Consider the following 13,043-nt stretch of genomic DNA (forward strand, 5'->3'; position numbering starts at 1 on the left):
ATAGTATGCTTCTTCATTGTCCTTTGGGATTGTCTTGGATCATTGCATTGCTGAGAATAGCTGTCATTCACAGTTCTTTTTTGTCCAATGTTGCTATTACTGTGTACAACATTCTCCTGCTTCTGTTCACTTCACTGTGTATCAGTTCATGTAAGTCTTTACTGAAATCATCCTGCTTGTCATTTTATAGCACAATATTATTCCATTACTATCATATGCCACAGCTTGTTTAGCCATTCCCCAATTGATGGACATCCTTTTGATATCCTATTCTTAGCCACTACAACTAAAGGAGCTGCTAGAAATATTTTTTGTAAAAATAGGTCTTTTCCCCCTTTGGGGGGATGTCTTTGGGTTATAAACCTAACAGTGGTATTGCTGGATCAAAGGGTATATACGGTTTTATAGTCCTTTGGTCATAATTCCAAGTTTCTCTCCAGAATCATTAGATTACTTAATTACTCCACCAACAGCACATCAGTGTCCAAGTTTTCCCACATCCCCTTCAACATCCAACATTTTCCTTTTTTGTCATATTAGCCAGTCTGATAGGTGTGAAATGGTACCTTAGAGTAACTGAAAACTTTCTTTTTAAAAATGTTTACAAAATTGTTTTAACACATAATTGGGGAAAAGTAAAATATTATATTTAAAAAACCAACTTGTTTGCACGTAGTATATGCCTTTGGTTAACTGATTTATGAGAAGAAGGAAACTGGGAAGGGAGAATAAGGAGAGAAAAAGTGAGCAAAGAAAGGAAATGAAAGTAGAAAAGAAAGGAAAGAAACTGGAATGAAGAGAAGAGGAGGCAAGAAAAGAAGGGAGCATAAGTACATTTCAACAGGGACATAGGATTTAGATCTAGAAGAGACCTTCACAATACGTTACTTTCACCTTCTTGTTTCACAGGACAGGAAACTGAGTCCTTAAAAGATGAAGGCAGCTATTTAAGGGCAAAGGGAGTAAATCAACTTCCTATTCAAAGTAGGGTCTGGAGGGAAACATTCTTCTACCTGCTTAGTATGGGGAATGAGTGTGTATGATGGAGGATAAAGAGTGCTCATTTTGGGCTTGGAGCATCTGGCTTCTCTATTTACTGTTTCGATCCAGAGACTTACTCAGTTTCTTCGGCTACAAAATCACCTCCAAGATCTATGATTCCAACATATCTCCCACTTATCTCACTTTCATTTCCATGTGGTTTTCATGTAATCAGTAGTTCAGGACAAAACAATGCTGAAAGATGCTTGCAGTTGATTTAATTGGGATGTGGGAAGGAGTAGCAGTGATGAGAATGGCTAGGTATAATAGAGAGCCTTGCATTGGCAAGGATGGTTGAGGCCAGCACAAATTTTGTTATTAGTTACAATATCTTCAGACCTAATTATTTTTGAATGTCTCTCTCCATTGACATATGAATATAAATTGATGTTCAAAGAAAATATATGAATGGGGACAATCACTTAACATTTCAGTGCCCCAGGAACCACTTGAGGACTAAATATTACAAAATAGTTGCCAATTTTGATTGATGAATGAAGTTTCCTTGCCTGGTAGTTTTCTATACTGATGAAATAATGTCTGGATCCAAAAAAACAACATTATAATTAAATATTAGCTTAAGTATAAATTATGTGCCTTTCCAAAACATGCATGAGACCATAATCTTTAGGCTTCACATTTAATTTGTCTATGGAAGCTAAATAGTATTATTATTTGAATATGCCAGCAAAATTGCTTTTCTGACTTCCTTTTTTATTACGGGAAGTATATTTCTTATTTAGGCATAGAGATATTTTTATTTTTTTTTCAGTTCTGTTCTCTTTTTCTCTCCCCTCCCCTCCCCATTGAGAAAGTGAGAAAAATAGAAGCCATTACCAGTATGTATTGTCATACAAGACAAATTTCTGCATTAGCCATATCCAACAGAACATTTAAGAAAAAGAAAAAAGAAAAGAAAATGTGCTTCAGATTATAGAGTCTATCAATTATCTATTTGGAGGTGAACAGAATCATTCTTCATGAGACCTTTGGAATTCTGATGGATCATTGAATTGATCAGAGTTTTTAAGTCTTTCAAAGTTAAGTACAGAGTTTTTAAGTCTTTCAAAGTACAGCTATTAAGTGTCAAGTAGCTGAGGCCAGATTTAAACTCAGGTCTTCCTGAATCCAGGGCTGGTGCTTTATCCAATATGCTACCTAGCTGTCCCCACTTTATTACTTCTTATAGCATAATAGTATTCCATCACATTCATATACCATAATTTGTTCGTTCAGTCACTCCCCAAATTGTGAATATCCCCTAGATTTCCAGGTTTTGAAACCAGAAAAATGAGCTGTTATGAATATATTGTACATTCAGGTCCTTTTCCTCATTTTTTGAACTCTTTGGGTATGGCCCTAGTAGTGTTATTGAAGGGTCAATGAATATGGATAGTTTAATAGAATAAAAGACATAGTTTCAAATTGCTTCTTGGAATAGTTGGACTACTTTACAGAAGTGTACCTTTTTTTCCACCTTCCTTCTAGCATTTTTTGTTTTCCTTTTTTGTCATCATAGCAATCTGATGGACTATGAAGTGGTACTTCATATTTGTTTTAATTTGTATTTCTCTAATTATTGGTGATTTAGAGAAATTCTTAATATGACTTTTGGTAGTTTTGATTTCTTCTGAAAAATTTTATTCATATCCTTTGACCATTTATCAATTGATAAATGATTAATATTCTTTAAATTTTGCCTCAGTTCCTTATATATTTTAGAAATGAGATCTTTCTCCAAGAAAGTTTCTGCAAAAATTTTTTACCCAGTTTTCTGCTTTTCTTCTCATTTAAGCTGCATTGGTTTTGTTTGTGCATAAAAATAGAAATTTTATGTAATCAAAATTATCCATTTTATTTCCTATGAACATCTCTATTCATTGGTTATGAACTTTTCCTCTATGCATAAATTTAACAGGTAACTGCTCTATTAATTTGCTTATGATATCAACTTTTATGTCTAAATCACATATCCATTTTGAACTTATCTTGGTATACAATGTGAGATATTGGTCTATGCCTACTTTCTGCCAAACTCCTTTCCAGTTTTCCCAACAGTTTCTTGCCCCAGTAACTGGGGTCTTTGAGTTTGACAAACACTAGGTTACTTTGTTCATTTGCTTCTAAATATTGTGTTCCTAATGTCTCCCAGTGAACAACTATTCTATTTCTTACTTAGTACCTAATTGTTTTGATGATTACAGCTTTGTAGTATAGTTTGAGATCTGTTATTGCTAAGCCTTTTTCCTTTCCTTTTCCCCCATTGATTCCCCTGATATTCTTTACCATTTTTTCCCTTCAAATGAATTTCAATATTTTTTTTAGCTCTATAGAGTCATTCTTTATTATTTTTATTGGTTTATTGGAGATGGGGGAGAAGAGAAGGGAGAGATCTGAACCTGTAATCACATCACTATGAGTAAGGAACTCTTGGTGTGGAAGCTTCCCTCACTGATGCAGACTGGCAACCCCTTTGTAACTTAAAGTCCTGGAGAATTGCATGGGAGCCTTCTGGAATTCAGTGATTTGCTTGAGTTCATATATAACTAATATATGGCAAAGGCAGGAATTGAAACCAGATCTCATTGACTCCCAATCTGGCCTTCTGTCCTCTCTCCCCATCATGCTGCTTCTCCTGTGGTTTCTTGTCCATTAATAAAAATATAACACTTGATTCCCTTTGCATACAAACTTTTATCTGAAAAGGTTAAGCTGGTCAGCTTGTACATAGGAAGCCTGGACTCCCAATTTTTCACATTTCTGTTACATGGTTTGTGCCAGGAGATTAAAATCATTTCTCACTGTTGCCATGGCAAAACTGTTTACACGGAAATTCCCAGCAATCAAATTTCTTACTCAGCGCCCCCTGGAAAGTGATTGGCGTGGGTTCTTGGCAAACAGAAAAAAGAATATTGATGTAGTTAATTTTGATGGTGGGTGGGTAGGTACAAGAGGTTCTTTGATATATGATAACCTTTTGTTTAAAAAAAACTTTTATTTTTGCAATGTTAGGATTAGAAAAGTCTATTTAGATGCCTTTGTTTAGAGAGTTTAAAACTGAATCGAAAGGTAACTATATCTATCCACACATATATATACATATATATACATACATATACATACATATATATACATATACATATGTATATGTGTGTGTGTGTATACACACACACACACACACACACACACACATACATACCTACATTTTGGGGGAAGGGAAGGGGCCTGTAATTCCATTGGTGTAAGAGACTCCTGAAATGGAAACTGCCTTTATTGCTACAGATCTGTGACTGTTCTTTACTTTACCCTGTTAGAGAGTTACCTAAGCACTGAGAGGTTCACTGGCTTCTCTCTGGTTACACAGCAAGATTCTGTCAAAGGATGGATTGGAACCCTACCATCTTGATTCCAAAGCCAGCTTTTTATACATTATTGCATGTTGCCTCTTATATGCATTTTTGTTTTGTTTTATTTTGTGGGGCACTGAGGGTTAGGTGACTTGCCCAGGGTCACACAGCTAGTTTGAGGCTAGATTTGAACTCACGCCCTCCTGGATCCAGAGCTGGCACTTTATCTACTGCGCCACCTAGCTGCCCCTCTCATATACATTTTTAATGATTTTTATACACCTGTAACATGTTATTATGATAATTAACTTGTTTTAAGGCTAAGAAGAAATATAATGGCCTTTATGTTTCATATGGTTCTCTCTTCTTTGGCCTTATTGAATTTATTTTAGGAAAATCATTTTGAATTCAGTTACAATTGCAAAGTCCACAATTAGGAAGATTGCTAATGTTTAAGCAAAGGTTGGACTCTTTGCTTAACTATACATTTCCTTTTTAATTTTTTTCTATTTTTCAGAACAGTTTATTTAGAACAAAATGCCAGTACTGTATAAAGAAGAGTACTCCAAATATTCTTAGATCTCAAAGATCATCTTAGATTTCATCATCTTAGATTTCAAAGATCCCTCCAACAGCTTCCCACATATACAGATAAGGAACCTGAGCCTATTATATGCAACCAGATATAACAACAGCCCATTCAAGACAGAACTTGGATCACTAACCATACATTTCTATTTCTCCTTAGTTAACATCTGGCCTCTTTATGGTTGAGACAGAATTCAGCTCATTTCAGGTCGATCATATTATATTGTCTATGGTTGGACAGGCACCAGGAGGGACATGAATGGACTTTTTCTCGGAACTTCCCTCACCTGGGTCCTTTGCTCTAAGATGCATGTAGAGGCGATGATCCTCCTAGCTATCTCCCCTCTTTGAAAGAATCGAGTCCTCCTCTTACTTCTTAGTGGTGTGCTAGAAAGTCACATGCTCTTCATTCTAGCTAATCCAGTCCTTATATACAGGACTAAGAATATGTAACAAAATCTCTCACGTATTTTATGGTAGCATTTAACTCTATCCAATAACTTCCACAGACTTTGCAATACAGTCTATGATTCTTTGACTGATTAAAATATATTCTCACTCAACTAAGGCATCAGAACTAAAATGGGGTAAGGGGGTTTTCAACCCCACCTTGAAATAACTTCTATTTCTATTGTATTTTTAATCTTTACAAAGCACTTTCCTCACAGAGGCCCTGTGTGCTAGGTAGGTGGTATGTATTTGGGTTACATGAACTGATGGGAGAACCATGGAATCTTTTAAACAAATAAAGAACAACAATAGCCAAAAAGAATCCAGATTTTTTGGGAAACTTTTTATTCATATTATTCTGTTAAGTGCACAAGTCTTGAACTGTCAAGAAAAATAGGAGATATTTATATCCACTGACATTTTTAATTAATCTCATTGCAGGGGAAGCCTGTGGGAACGCCAGATGCCGGGGCTTACTTCCGTGTGCTCTCTGAGCATGGAGTGGTGGCCTTGTTTACAGCACCGACTGCAATTAGAGCCATCCGTCAACAGGACCCTGGGGCAGCCCTGGGGAAGCAGTACTCTTTGACAAGGTGAACTGAGGATACTGGGGCAAGTCACATTCAAAACTTAGATCTGAATCAGTGAAAGGATGATGCTCTGGGGACCTTGAGTAACTATGGATGGAGAAAAGCTATTGTGAATATGATTAGGATTGACTATCCTAAGGAGATGTCTTTAAAAGAAAAGAGCATAGTGTGGATTTTAAACTGTTTCATGGGGTTGCTTTATATAATATTATATATGATTATTTCTATTATTTCTATTTTATTATAATTACAATTTGATAATTATAAATTATAATATTCTCTCTTCATATGATATAATTTCAACATGAATTGAAAGGTAGTGGGAATAGGGGAAGGCTTCTTCTTTCACAAAAAGAAACACTCTGATAATAGTGTTCATTATACTGGTATTTGGTCTATGACTGAATGTGGGGAAGGAGGAAGCAGAGGGAAGCCAGACAGGATTTTGTCAAAGAATCACAGATTTTGATCATTGTAAAAGACCTCAGAGATCACCAAATCCAAGCCAGGCACAAAAAGAATTTCCATTTTAACATAAGTAGTCATCCAGCCCCTGCTTAAAGACTTCCAAGGAGAGGAAACTATTTCTTTGGGCAGTCTGTTCCATTTTGAAACAGCCCTAGTTGTGAGGTACTTTTTCCTGAAATTAAAAGCAAATGTGCTTCTATATATCTTCTATCCATTACTGCTGGTTCCAATGAGAACAAATCTAAGCACTCTTCCATGTGACAGCCCTTCAAATGCTTGATGAGAGCTATAAAGTCCCTTCCTGGGTCTTGTCTTCACCCGGATAAACTTGACCACTTCCTTCAGTCGATCCTTATAGGACAAGGCCTCAACGCTTGTCATCATCCTGATTGTCTTTCTTTGGACCTTCTCCTGCTTATCAATGTCATTCTTAAACCATGGGAACATTCTCTGAAAGCACTAAATGAAATACATTCTCTGAACTTAGGAATCTGAGCACCGCCCTGTGAAGATAAGTAACTCATAGGAAAGAAGGAAGGAAATAGTCATTTGTTAAGTGCCTACTGGAGATCATTCACTGTGCTAAACACTTTACAAATATTATGTCTTTTGCTGCTCACAGCCATCCTGAGAGGTAGATGCTACTATTACCACTGTTATACAATTGAGATGGGGCAGCTTGGTGGTGAACTGGAGGGAAGGGTGGGCTGGAGTCAGGAAGACTCATCTTTGTGAGTTAAAATTTGGCCTCAGACACTTAGTAGCTATGTGACCTGGGGCTGGCCACTTAACTGTTTGCCTCAGTTTCCTCATCTGTAAAAAGAACTGAAGAAGGAAATGGCAAACCATTCTAGTATCTTTGCCAAGAAAACCCCAAATGGGATCACGAAGAGTTGGACATGAGTGAAACAACTCAACAGCAAAAAGACTATAAGTTGCAAAGGAGGTGTCAACCTATGTTGAAAACTATCTCTACATGTAACTGGAAAATAATAAAATACTTTTATCAGGAAAAAAAATAGAAGGGACTTTCTTGCCTGGAAGTTTTTCACAGCAATAAAATCAGAAGTCCAGTCCCTATCCTTATCCCATGACAAAGATGAGAAGAATGATGTGAGATGAAGAATGGAAGCAACAGTAGGTATTTATAGAGTGCTGTAAGGTTTGTAAAGCTCCTTACAGGCATTATTGTAGAGTCTGAGCATTGCCTAGGGCCTTGGGGGGTTCACTGACCTGTCCAGAGTCATACAGACAAATGTATAAGAGACAGGTCTTGAATCCTGGTCTTGCTGACTCTGATGACTCTGGAAGAGAGAGTGGGGCTGAAGACTTTGCACAGCTCTGTCTCTCTTCAATCCAATTCACTTGCAAGTCAAGACATCACCCCCCAGATGTCATTGGTCCTCTTGGAGAATGAAGGACAAAAAATAACAGCAATCCTGGCCGACAGGTTCTATCCATCGTACTGCACAGCCTCTCATTCAATGAGAGGTCCCCACTGTGTGTGTGTGTGTGTGTGTGTGTGTGTGTGTGTGTAAAATATATCTTTGTGTATTTTGAAACTTAGAGGATAATTTGCATAGGGAGATTATTATTTGATTTAATATATTTAGATAAAATATTGAAAATCACTATCCGAATTATAAAAAATTCATTAAAAGAATACTCTTGCTAACAAAGCAGGATTAGACTGCCTTTTGTTTTCTAACAATATTCCCTGCATATATTGAATATTTTTCTGCTGTTCGAGACTGATTTCCTCATCCATTTCAGTTTAATAATATGTACATTGAAGAGTAATTATAGCTGTTTATATCTTCAAAGCACTTTCCAAAGCTTCAGTTCTCCCAGCACCTCTTTGAAGTAGGTTACTAATATCAGAAAATGAGACAGAGAATTCAATAACAGTCTTATGTCCAAAAAAAATTCCCTGAATAAAATGATATTTTAAGTTCAGACCAAAGGATTAGAATCTTGGGGAGCTGTATCCTAAATAAGTGGCATTGGAATGATGTTTTGTGGGATATTTTAGTGGCTCTGTGATATTATCAGGGCGGATCCAACTCAGCTTTGGGGAATATTAATTTTCGGTGGTGGGGAATGGAAGTCTGGATGACTGGGTTGACAATCAGATTTAGGGCTCAAAGGGACATTGAAAGCCATCTAGTCTAACCGGCTTATTTTTGAGATGAGCTATTTGGGCTAGAAAGTTTCAGTGAGTTATCTTAGATCATACAGCTAATATGTGGCTGAGGCTAAGATTTGAACCTGAGTCCTTTTATACCAAATCTAAGGCTCTTTTCACTGAACCAAGTTGCCAATAATGCACGGCCATTAACTATTAATTCTAATTTGGGGCACTTTAGCATCCTCTCAAATTCCCTTTCCCTTAATAAGTCACTATTTTTGCTCTTCCCTTTTAGCCACCCAAATCTAGTTGTTCTCAGTGAATTTTTGCTAAAGATTTATTTGAGTATGGCTAGTCTATGTACCATAGAAAGTTGTATTGAGTCTTCTGATTCATTCCTACTCACACATGATTGCACCCTAAGTTTAGTAGAGTGAGTGTCCTGGGAAATGAACTTGTCCCATCTGTTGAATTATATTTTTTCCTCTGTGTTGACTTATATTTATTTGCAATATTGTAGAAAACCCCCAAAAAGGTATCCTTTGTAAAAGCAAAGACTCTGTCAGCTACATGATTTATACCCAAGCACTTCCTAAATGAACACAATATTAAAATTAATTATTCTGTTGTTCATTCATTTCAGCCATGTCTGACTCTTTGTGACCCTATTTTGGGGGAGTTTCTTCTCAGAGATACTAGAGTGCTTTGCCATTTCCTTCTTCAGCTCATTTTATAGGTGAGGAAACTGGGGCCAAGTTAAGTGATTTGCCAAGGGTCATGCAGCTACTAAGTGTCTGAGGTGGGATTTGAACTCATGAAAATGAGTTTTCCTGATTCTAAGCCCATTGCTAGATAGAATGCTAGGGCACCTAGGGCTGGTACTCTATCCCCTGTGCTACTTAGCTACTTCCATAATATTACTTCCAGATCTCAAATAATGAAGCCATGATGGAGTTAGGGAGCCACAAAGGTGGAATGAACCTTAAATCCTTATCCATGCTGACCTCTCCCTGTCTCTATCTCTGAGAAAATCTTACATCTGAATTTGTGATATTATTTTTAATAATTTTTAGGGATGGAGATTAAAAACAGCCTCATAGACTAAGATGTATTTTAAGTAATTAAACTTAGGGGCAGCTAGGTGGCCCAGTGGATAAAGCACCAACCCTGGAGTTAGGAGGACTGAAGTTCAAATCCAGCCTCAGACACTTACTAGCTGTGTGACCCTGGGCAAGTCACTTACCCCCTATTGCCTCAAAAAAATTAATCTTCCTATATTTATAAGAGAAAGTGTGGTATAGAGGTTAGAAAGCCAGCTTAATCAGAAAGACCTGGGTTCAATTCCTGCTTCTGACACATACTGGCTACAGTACCATAGGCAAGCCGTTCAAATTCTCAATGTCCCTAGGCAACATTCTGAAATTGTAAAATGCAGAGCAGTTACCAATCAGCATTGGTGCAGAGATAATTGATTCCTTAGCTGAAGTTTTCCTGTATCATTGATAAAATAAATGTGTATTCCATGCAACACTCCTCCCCCTCTACATGTATAGCCTCTCTCCAAAAACCCAACATTAGTAATGATCTCACATGCTATTTTTTCTCTTTTATCCTACATTTCTTTGACTTGTACCTATAATTTTATCAATGATGACTAAACTTGTTCACCTTAAAACTGTTTTTTTTCCATAGTAGGGTTTTTAATTTTGGCTTATTGACATAAATTCTTCCCCCAAACTAATTCTGCAATACAATTAACTTGATACATGACTATGCTTTTTGCCAATAGGTTACCTTGCTAATCTGTCCCCTTTCCAATATATCGTCCTATGCCATTTAGATTGTTTGCCAGCTGGATTCCAGTACTGTCATTTGGATTAGACACAATCATTATTCGTACATTGTCTTAAAAAAGGGAGAACTCTTGTCTTTTTATTTTCTCCCAGCACACATTTTGGAAAACAGTTTTCCTAACAAAGAAAAAAAATCAAAACCCCAAACATCCTAAATTTGGCATTCTCTTAAAACACTAGGGGTAGAAAACACTCAGTAGTAGTTGAGCTACAAAAGGTGTTTCAGAGTAAAAAAAACAGATGGAAATGGACAAAAAAATACAAATCCTCAAAATAAATTTAAGGTTAGTTGTGTGGAAATTTATTTTGATTTGGGGACTCTACCTTTAGGCTGAGATTAGAAAGCCTTAGGCCCTCAGGGTCTCTCCCCCTCCTCCTCAACTTCAGCTGAGAAAAAAAGCCCCGTGGGCTATACAAGACGCCAGGACAGACAGGGGGGGGGGGGGGAAGCCCCAGCTCCCTCCAACCTGAGCGGAGCTGTCCGAAAGATCCCGATAGCCTGTGCTGAGGCATGAGGCTTGAGAGCACACAACCCCCCCCACCAGCTGCGCTCTGGCTGGCGGATTAGCTTGGTCTGTGGGGGCGAAGGAAGCCCCGAGATTTGAGTGGAGAGAAGAAAAGGTACATATAGACCTGGGAGTTAGAGGAGAAAGGCTGTCTAGGGGAGATGGACAGGAGGAAAGAGGAGGACGGACTAGATAGAGACACAAGATGAAGGAGGGGGGCTGACTAGAGGAAGATGGACTAGATAGACTAGGAGGAGAGAAGGGTAACTAGAGGGGAGCGCGGACAAGGACGGAGCAGACAGACAGAATAGGAGGCAGTGGAGAGTAAAGAAGCTGAGAAAGTGAAGATTAAGAGGAGTTAGAAGAAAATAGCTGAGCCGGGAAAGTGTAACTTGGCTGGAGGTGGCCAAGGCCCTTATTGTATTCAAGAAGTTCGAAGTGCAGCAGATGGGAAAGAGACAGTGAGACAGTGGAAAGAGACCGCAGGAAAGCAGTCAGGTTGTACATTTTATTTCCTTGTATTCTTAATTTTCAATAGTATCTCATAAATAAACTCTGCTTTGATTATTTGGTTAAGAGGCTTCTTAATATTTTGCTTATCAGTTTGGGAGTGGAGCAGTGTGGTGGAACTTTATAAACGGCCCATATTAAATTAAACGCAGTCTGATAGCCAAATAGTCAAAAGTCTCCAGATTAGTCCTCCAGTCAGATTAGTCCCCCAAATTAGGCTAGCCACAAAAAATATTTTTACAGTTGGAAGGAGGAGATTAATAATGGGCATGAATTTGGTTTTATGGTTTGATTCTTTTTTTTTGTTGTTGTTGTTCTCCATTCTAATCCTTTGAGATGATTCTTATGAATCTAATTTTTTGTCCCAATCAAATCCTTCTGTATTTTGCGGGCTTGTTTTGTTTTTAAGAGTGGGGGACAAGAGTACCATCGAAGTTATAAATGATAGATTTGAATAACAAGAAAGAATTATGAAAGAAAACTATAAAAAGAAGAAAAATTGGGAAGCTCAGCTCAGAAGGGGTGCATGTGTGTGTTGGAAGAGATCTTGAAGGCCACCTAATTAAGCCCGCACCTGAATAGAAATCCTCTCTTTTACATCTCCATTTACTACTCATTTAGCTTCAAAAACCTCCATTGATAGGAAATGGACCACACTCATGGGAGCCTATACAACTTCTTGACAACTTTAAATAAAATCTTAAATTTGATGCCCATAATTAAAAGTTTCTCCCTCACAGGAGAGGTAAACTCATTCTCCTCCTCTTCCTCTTCCACCTCTTCTTCCTCTTCTTCCTCTTCTTCCTCTTCTTCCTCTTCCTCTTCTTCTTCTTCCTCTTCCTCTTCTTCCTCTTCCTCCTCCTCCTCCTCCTCCTCCTCCTCCTCCTCCTCCCCCCCTCCTTCTTTTCTTTTACAAAAACTGTTAGATATTCGACAGAGCTTAAATAAATCCAAGATCACAAAGATGAGGCTGTTTCTCAACAGTGAAGTTTACTGCCCATTAATACTGGCCTGTTCTTGTGTGACTCTAGCTCATGCTCTCCCATAAGTTAATAACGGGGAGCCTTCTTTGCTTTCTCTTGCTATCATAAGGAAGTTGTTAGAGTTCTCCAACTATTTGCCACTCACCTTTTATTTTGCCATACAGCTATCCCCTAATGACATCCTTTACTCCTTCAAAATGCTCTTTTTTCTATATTCCTTACTTCTCCTTTGCCCCCCCCCCCCCAGTGACAGGGGGTAGACATAGGGATTGGACCTGCCTGTGATTTCATTAGTGTAGGGAATTCCCTCTACCTTTGCTAGTCAGCACCTTTTCTGGAATTTAACATCTTAAAGTCTTGCCCTAGGTCACACAGGAAATATGTGTCAGGGGTTGGGGTTGAACCTGGGTGTTCCTGCCTTTTAGACCTACTCCCTAGGTGCTATGCCACACTGCCTCTGACTGATAGTCATTTAAAATTCTTCAGCGGTTTTAATGGGTTTTTTGCTTTTTGGGGGTTTGGGGGGGGGGGTTGGGGTTTTTTTTGGGGGGGGCAATGAGGGTTAAGTGACTTGCCCAG

The 13,043-nt window shown here is 38.0% G+C and overlaps 1 protein-coding gene across 1 annotated transcript in view; it reads left to right on the top strand.

Annotated features, from left to right (window-relative positions):
* The window catches only part of ACSS3 (acyl-CoA synthetase short chain family member 3), a 244,414-nt gene that overhangs the window by 139,175 nt on the left and 92,196 nt on the right, over positions 1-13,043 (top strand). The window contains exon 8 of the mRNA XM_043969220.1: positions 5,868-6,019. Within this exon, the coding sequence (XP_043825155.1) occupies positions 5,868-6,019 (152 nt within the window). The remainder of the gene's footprint in view (positions 1-5,867; positions 6,020-13,043) is intronic.

The sequence above is a fragment of the Dromiciops gliroides genome, chromosome 5, assembly GCF_019393635.1.
Source record: "Dromiciops gliroides isolate mDroGli1 chromosome 5, mDroGli1.pri, whole genome shotgun sequence".
NCBI classification, from domain to species: domain Eukaryota; kingdom Metazoa; phylum Chordata; class Mammalia; order Microbiotheria; family Microbiotheriidae; genus Dromiciops; species Dromiciops gliroides.